The sequence below is a fragment of the Nicotiana sylvestris genome, chromosome 3 (genome assembly GCF_000393655.2).
Source record: "Nicotiana sylvestris chromosome 3, ASM39365v2, whole genome shotgun sequence".
Lineage (NCBI taxonomy): Eukaryota > Viridiplantae > Streptophyta > Magnoliopsida > Solanales > Solanaceae > Nicotiana > Nicotiana sylvestris.
Window position 1 is genome coordinate 120,210,008 of NC_091059.1, and position 8,562 is coordinate 120,218,569.

The 8,562-nt window shown below is 42.2% G+C and overlaps 1 protein-coding gene across 1 annotated transcript; it reads left to right on the forward strand.

Moving 5' to 3' along the window:
* The first annotated feature begins 1,275 nt into the window (after window positions 1-1,275).
* On the forward strand, window positions 1,276-2,559 carry LOC138887939 (uncharacterized). Its single transcript, XM_070169732.1, has one exon. It carries the CDS (start codon window positions 1,276-1,278, stop codon window positions 2,557-2,559), a length of 1,284 nt encoding a protein of 427 aa, XP_070025833.1.
* Window positions 2,560-8,562: the final 6,003 nt, after the last annotated feature.

Consider the following 8,562-nt stretch of genomic DNA (forward strand, 5'->3'; position numbering starts at 1 on the left):
CACGTATGAGGGTTTAACAAGACGAACATCAAGTTATGCAGTAAAAATAACCGTCAAAAATGGGATGAGCATAGACGGGTGGCTTTACAAGCAGATACTTGTGTGCAGGATCGGGCCAAAGGAGAAATGTCGCCAGAATACCTCGCATGGTACAGAAGAGAACTTGAGCATCAGAGGCCAGCTAAAAGACCCCACGCCAGGATTTCACTGAATCAACACAAGAACAATGGGGTTGGCTAGCAAAAGAAGAATGCTATCAGACCGAAATCAGCAAGCTGAAACAATAGATCGGAGCTCTGAAATTTGAGAACAGTGTGCAAGTTGTTGCTGATCAGGGAGAAAAGAACAGGTTGGCCCAAGAAAATGAGGCGCTTAGGACCCAAGTCCAGCAAATGTGGATAGCTGCCAATAACCAACAAAGGAGTCGGTCGGATGAACGGTTGATAAGAGGGTTGAAAACAGAAATCGTTGAGTATCGGGATGAGCTGAAGAAATCTGAGGGTACCATAGCAGAACTCCAGGCACAGTGGGCAAAAAGAACAAAAGAGTGCACACAGTATCTACAACAGGTAAGGAAGGATTATGAAAATACCATTGCTAGTCTGAAACGAAAAATGATCACTCTTGAGGACAAGGAAGCTAAGCAAGCCCAAGCTTTTGATACCGAAAGTGGACACTGCTATGATTTACTGGCCCGAATGGAAGTAGAAATACAACAGCTGCAGAGACAGCATCTTCAGGATTCTCAGGTTTTGGAGGCCCGTAATGATCAGATAAGGCGCTTGCTCATAGAAAAAGGTCGAACCAGGGACAAGATTGAGACTATTGCCCATGCCATCATCAAGAGATGTCGACTGTGTGAAGACATGACCCGCACCACCTTCTTTTCAACCATAATGATTTATGTCAAGCAGACAATGTATGAATTGGAGCAACTTGAAAGGGATCTCGCACCTAAGCCCGCGGCGAGGCCGAACGATGCCCCGTGGGCACCCATTTTTGAAGCTTTAATGTACTCATAGTTCGAGTTTGTATTTTTCGTTTTAGAGTCTGTTGTCTGTTTGTTGGCTTCCTTTTCACATCAGTAGTTTTTGAGTCTGTACTTGAGTTTATTTTGAGTCTATTAGTTCCCTTTTCAAAAATGTTTAGTTTGTAATAGAATGTTTTAGTAATGAAAATTGAAAATTCCCAAAAATTGTTCTTTATTTTTCGCATGTAATTTTCACGATAAAGGCTATCTGAGATCTACATCCTCCGAGAACTAAGAAAGACGTGATGAGTTTATTGGGTAGGTTAAATTATATTAGTCGGTTCATTGCTCAACTGACTACCACATGTGAGCCCATATTCAAGCTATTGAAGAAAGACACAGCAATCAAATGGACATCTGAATGTCAAGAGGCTTTTGACAAAGTCAAGGAATATCTGTCGAACCCTCCAGTTTTGGTCCCACCAGAGGCTGGGCGACCTCTCTTCTTGTATATGTCAGTGTTGGAGAATTCTTTTGGTTGTGTCATCGGGCAACATGATATAACCAACAAGAAAGAGCGAGCAATTTACTATCTGAGTAAGAAGTTCACAAGCTACGAGGCCAAATATACTTTGTTGGAGAGAACGTGTTGTGCCCTGACGTGGGTTGCTCAAAAGTTGAGACATTATCTTCAAGCTCATACTACTTATCTCATAACCAGGTTGGATCCTTTCAAGTACATATTCCAGAAACCGATACCCACTGGAAGACTAGCAAAATGGCAAATCTTGCTCACTGAATTTGACATAGTCTACATAACTCTCACGGCGATGAAAGCCCAGGCGTTGGCAGATCATTTGGCTGAAAACCCGGTGGACAAAGAATACCAACCGTTGAGCACATACTTTCCAGATGAAGAGGTAAACACAATAGAAGTAGTCCTTGAGAACACTCATGCTTGGAAAATGTTCTTCGATGGGGCAGTGAACGCCAAAGGGGTAAGGATTGGGGCAATCTTGATCTCACCTACTGGTCAGCATTATCCGGCTTCAGCTAGGCTCCGGTTCTTCTGCATGAACAATACTGCTGAATATGAAGCCTGCATCATGGGCATGAATATGGCGATTGACCAAGATGTTGAAGATTTATTGATCATGGGGGATGCAGATTTGATTATCCGGCAAAGCCAGGGAGAGTGGGAAACTCGAGATGTCAAGCTTATTCTTTATCGGCAGCATGTGGAAGATCTCGGCAAACGATTCAAACCAATAGAATTCAGGTACATCACTCGGTGCCACAATGAGCTAGCTGATGCACTTGCTACTTTAGCCTCGATGTTGCCTTATCCAGGAAATGCCCACATCGATCTCTTGGAAATCCAAATCAGGGAAAGGCATGGTTACTGTAATGCAATTGAAGCAGGGCCAAACGTCCAGCCATGGTACCATGATATTAAGAGGTTTTTGAAAACACAAGAGTACCCCGAACGTGCTACCGGAGATCAAAAGAGGACCATTAGGCGGCATGCGAGTGGTTTCTTTTTGAGTAGTGAGGTCTTGTATAAAAAACCCCGGATCTCAACTTATTGAGAGGTGTTGACATTGAGGAAGCTGGAAGAATCATGCAGGAAGTGCACGCAAGAGTGTGTGGACCTCATATGAACGGGTATGTCCTGGCAAAGAAGATACTTCGAGCCGGGTATTATTAGATAACTATGGAGAAAGATTGCTTCAACTTTTTCCGAAAATGTCATCAGTGTCAGGTGCACGGAGATCTGATTCATGCACCTCCAACAGAATTACATCCTATGTCAACGCCTTGGCCTTTTGTCGCCTGGGGTATGGATGTCATTGGTGTGATCGAACCGAAAGCTTCAAATGGTCACAGATTCATATTGGTTGCTATTGATTACTTCACAAAGTGGGTTGAAGCCATCACTCTCAAAACAGTCACTAAGAAAGTTGTAGTGGATTTTGTACACTCGAACCTTATTTGTCGCTTCGGTATTCCTACAACTATTATCACAGACAATGCTGCAAACCTGAACAGTCGTTTGATGGAGGAAGTATGCGAACAGTTCAAAATAACGCATAGAAACTCCACTCCTTATCGGTCCAAGGCCAATGGCGTCGTTGAAGCAGCTAATAAGAACATCAAGAAGGTTTTGAGAAAGACAATCCAGAGCTCCAGACAGTGGCATGAATAGTTACATTTTGCCTTACTAGGATATCGCACTATAGTGCGCACATCGGTAGGAGAAACCCCATATTTGTTGGTTTATGGAACCGAGGCTGTGATACCGGCAGAGGTGGAAATTCCTTCGCTCTGGACAATTGTTGAAGCAGAGATCGAAGATAATGAATGGGTTAAGACTCGATTGGAACAGTTGACTTTGATTGATAAAAAACATAATGGCCGCAGTTTGTCACGGGCAGTTGTACCAGCAAAGAATGGCCCGCGCCTATAATAAGAAAGTACGGCCCAGAAAATTTGAGGTTGGGCAATTGGTGTTAAGGCATATTCTTCCTCATCATCAGGAAGCAAAAGGAAAGTTTGCTCTTAACTTGAAGGGTCCATATATCATTAGAAAAATACTACCAAGGGGAGCATTGTACTTGGGTGATATTGAAGGAAATGATCCAGAAGCAGCGGTGAATGCGGATGCAGTAAAAAGGTATTATGTCTAAATTTGATTCGGTGATGTCTTTGCGCATTTGAAATGACAAAGGCTTTTATTCCCGCTACCCCAAACACTATCAACTCATTTGTAAACCCTTTGAGCTGGTTACATTTCTTTGGCCACCCTCTTTGGAACCCGGAAGCGATATCAAAAAAGGAAAGAAGAAACAAAGTAAAAAAAAAAGAGGAAAGAAGATGCAAAAAAAAAACAAATGTTACCTGAACTACGTCTGACTTGATTCTGAAAGGATACGTAGGCAGCCTTTCTCTGGGGTTCAGTCACACCAAAACAAAAATTCAAATTTCCCCAAAATCGAAACTGGGGCAGATGATATAATGGTTCGACCATGATCCCATCCAAATGGTTCCAAAGTTGTAATTTTGTCCAAAATTCATTTTCCCAAAAAACCAATACAAGTCCTTCTGATCAATGGCTAAAGGCTTGAGAACTAAGGAACATCATTGTTGAAAGCCGATGCATTCTAAATTGAGAGAAGTAAAATGAGAGAGTCTTATTGGTGAAAATCTTCGGGCACCATAAGGCGAAGGGAGTAGAGAAATTGAAAATGAGAGAGTCCGCATAGTGAAAACTCGCAAAGAGCACTATCGGGCGACGGTGAGAAGAGAAATGAGAGAGGTCGATTAGCGAAAATCCGCAAAGGGCACTGTCGGCCGAAAAGAGGATATTTCATCACTAAAAGTCCTGGCGAGGTTCCCTGGTTTGGAAACATGGATCAATGGGTTCATGAGAAGCTGGAAGTTGGTGTGGGTCGGGCATCCAGTCCAAGAAGCATGTCATGTTCATTTGAAGCCAGCATGCACCCTAGATAAGTCCTTCTTTTCCCCCGAAAGGGACGCTTCTCTTTAAAATCATATGCTTGCCTTTTGCATACTTTTCTTTGAATCCCTTTCAGTTTAACTCTAACTCCATAACAATTACAAAGAAAAGGTGGCAGGATCGGTTTCACAGGTTTCCGCCTGGCAAGAGTCGGAGAAAATACCCAGCCTCAGTGGTGCGTCAGTCCAATCCCGACTGACCATGATGTTTGATTGCCTCCAAAGTAAAGACATTGGAAAAGAAAGAAAGTCAAAGGCAAAGGTCTGGAAAGCAAATGAGGTGAAAAACCCAAGCCCACGCGAGCGAGTTATCCTGAAATCCAAAGGCTGAACACGGTCAGTGTGAAAGAAATTCACCCTAAAGGCCAACAAGCAGCAAAATTCTCAACGGAAATGGGGTCGGGATCAAGTATTAGAGAAGATCAAGGCCCTAAAACCAACCACCACTTCAACTAACAAATTGTTCTTTGGTTGAAAACAGGTCTTACCCAAAGCAACCGTGCAAGAAGCGGGTGCAACCCAAAAAGAAATGAAATGCGCAAGCGCTGAAACAGCTCTGCAGCAGGAAAACGACCAAAAAGGAAGTTTCCTCAACATTCTTTCATGCATTCTGCTAAATAAAAAGGAAACATATAAAGCGGAGAACCGAAGAAAAGAAAGAACAAAAGAAATAGAAAATGAACATCCCAAAAGAAAAAACAAATCATGGTAGCTTAGGATCTCACTCCTTAAATATCCCGGCCAAAAAACCGAGGATCTCCCGGCCAAAAAACCGCGAAGCTTTTTCTATCCGAATCCCGGCCAAAAAACCGAGGATCTCCCGGCCAAAAAATCGTGGAGATTTTTCTATCCAAATCCCGGCCAAAAAACCGCGGAGCTTTTTCTATCCAAATCCCAGCCAAAAACCGAGGATCTCCCGGCCAAAAAACCGCGGAGCTTTTTCTGTCCAAATCTCGGCCAAAAAACCGAGGATCTCCCGGCCAAAAAAAACCGCGAAGCTTTTTCTATCCAAATCCCGACCAAAAACCAAGGATCTCCCGTCCAAAAAACCGCGGAGCTTTTTCTATCCAAATCCTGGCCAAAAAATCGAGGATCTCCCGGCCAAAAAACCGCGGAGCTTTTTCTATCCAAATCCCGGCCAAAAACCGAGGATCTCCCGGCCAAAAACCGAGGAGCCTTTTCTGTCCAAATCCCGGCCAAAAATCGAGGACCTCCCTGGCAAAACCCAAAGATTCCATTCCCAAAGATACATAATCTAAATTTGACTGTTTAGACATGTGTCACAACTAACTTACGAAATTTTCCTAGTGAAAACTGGGGCAGAAAATTTTGTTCGTTTGTTTGTTTTGATACCTTAAGCAGGTTTGACCCCGAGGCACAGGACTCGAGATAATCCACGGAATGAGTCTCAATCCAAAATAAAGAAAAGAAGAAGAAGAACAAAAATAAATGAGCTCAAATACTGAGGCAAATAAAGGTGCGGATTGCTCAAAATCTGATTGAAGTCACAAGCTCCGCTGATCCTGTTTTGACTCAATGCTGCAGAAAGAAACAAGCACCTACAACTTGCGAGCATCAAGATTCAGATCAAAGTCTACAGCAAAATTAGCTAAGACTTAAGATCAAGTTTCAAGAGAATTATATATAGGAATCTTGTAACTCATAGTTGATAGGCATAGCTAGCTTAGATTTGATTTTCCTTTTTTGGTGTAATAAGGAGGTCAGCGAGCAGTAGCAGCAGCAACAGCAGTGAAATCAGAGCTCTTGGTAGTCCCAGCTACTGACACTCCAGAACTACACTGACCTGATTCCTTTATAGCCAAGGATATGTAGGCAACCTTTGAAGCAAGGTTCAGTCAAACGGTTTTCAAAATACTTCTCATGGAATACTAAGCAGGCAAAAATCTCATGGTTGCTCATTTATCTTTGCCCGAAAACCCTTCGTGTCTTCTAGCAAAGAGGGGCAGCTGAGAGCACGTGATTTTTGCCACGTTTAAATTACTCCTATAAATTCCTTAGAATTAGAATTTTTCTTTATTATTTGAATTTTTCAAGAATTAATTGCATGATTTTGTGTCTTGTTTGTATTTTTTGTGTGCATTTTTAGGTGCCATAATTCATAAATAATACAAAAATAGTATGCATTTTAATATTACAAAAAACAAAGAAAATACCAAAAATGGTTCCTTGCATTTCTACTTTTAATTTTTTAAAATTCGCCTTAAGTTTTCTTTAAGTTAGGAGTTAGTTAATTTTGGAATATTAATTAGTATAATTTTCGATTTAATTTGGGTGTTTTAGTTCTTGATCTTATATTTGATAAAATCAGAAAAAAAATAATAATAATAAGCAAGTACAAACACTAAAATACAAAGGAAAAGAAAAGGAGAAAAAATAAAATGAAATAAAAGAAAGGGTGACAAATGTTTGGGCCAATTTCGTGCAGCCCAAACCAAAATCAAAAAAACAAATTGTCCAAAATGGCCCAACCCGTCCACCCTTACCCGGTCCAAATAACATATCTCCCAGACCTTCAAAACGACGTTGTTTTGACGCCTTTCAATCTGAGCCCATCATCTTCTCCAATCCAACGGTTGTGATTCAATTGTGGTGATTAAATAAAAATGTCTGAAATCTCTTTTAATTGTAGAGACATTTTGCTTCTTCCTCGTACCTCTGCAGCCTCGCCGTCCTCCGCTGGCCGCCGCCGGCCGGAAATCATCTCCGCCGGCGGCGATGCCCCAAATCCACCCAAAATTACATCACAGGTGCTCCTCCGCCCCCTCTCCCCATATCTGGCCTTAGTTTTTCCCAAATCCTAACCAAAACTCTCGAATTTTATATCGAAAGTCCGGCCAAAAACGCAAGGTAATCCAATCTCAACCAAATTAACACTGTGTGTTCTCCTCACTCTCCTCTTTACGAATCCGTAGCCCTTGACCCTCGAATCATCCGGGAAGTTCTCGAATATTGGATTAAAGGCCGCCCCAAAACCCTAGTTTCGTGAATCGGGGTTTCTGTCGATGGCTTGACCATTATAAGGTTTAGCCGTGTATTTTCTCGTGAAAAGCACACGGTTAAACACTAATATTGGTCAAGCAACTTCAAGCCAAGTCATCTCGGGTCAGTTTCAATTTAACGCATTATGGCCGAAATTAGTAAGTTTCTCAATTTCTTTCTTCCTTTTCTTATATAATCATTTGTTTTGTTCCAATTTTGATTTGAATTTCAGTAATTGTTGTAAGCACGTGATTTTTGCTTCGCGAAAGTTACTCCAAAAGGAAAAGAAAATCAAAAAATATATGTCTTGTCATTGAGTGATTTGTATTTAATGTTAAAATGTGTGTTAGTTGTTATAGGTGTTAACTAATATGTGTGTAATTTTGTTTTAATTTAATTTTTAATTTTTACAATTTATTTAGGAAGTTTATTTCAATTTTTTGTTAATCAAAAAAAGGGAAAAGGTGGGGAAAATCTGATTGGGCCCCAAAACGAGGCCCAAAACCAAAGCACTGATCCAGTCCAAGTCGAGCCTGCCCAAGCACGGACTCAAACGACGCCGTATCAGCGTCCCTATTGAAGCCGTTGATCTGACTCTAACGAACGGTCCTGATCAGGCTGTTCATCTCACCTTAACGATGCCGTTTCAGGCAAGTTGATCTGAGCCGTCCAACCCCATTTATCCAACGGATCCAAGCCCTCCTTTAAACCCGTTAACACGACCCGGTCCAATCCCCTACCCGGGCTCAACCCACTATCAGCCCCCGAACGACGTCGTCTCTCTTCAATGAGTAGATCCTGGCCCTTGATCTCACTTGATCCAACAGCCAGGATCTAAACCCTCAATACATATATAAACCTAACCCCTTACCCCCACACCCCAAACCAAACCCCCCTAGCCCCACTGTTCACCTTCGTCCCAGAACACCCCTCCTCTCAAACCCTAAGAAACCTTAGGTTTCTCCTTTGTAACCCCGGCCACTCGGATTCCGATGACCACCAAAATAACACCCCTGATGCACCCAACCACCCCGAACATGAATCTGTCAACCGTTCACCTCGAATCACCCCGAAGC

What these genes read in the sequence shown, in the direction of transcription:
- LOC138887939 (XM_070169732.1), top strand. Translation starts at nt 1,276, where the DNA reads ATGAGTTTATTGGGTAGGTTAAATTATATTAGTCGGTTCATTGCTCAA.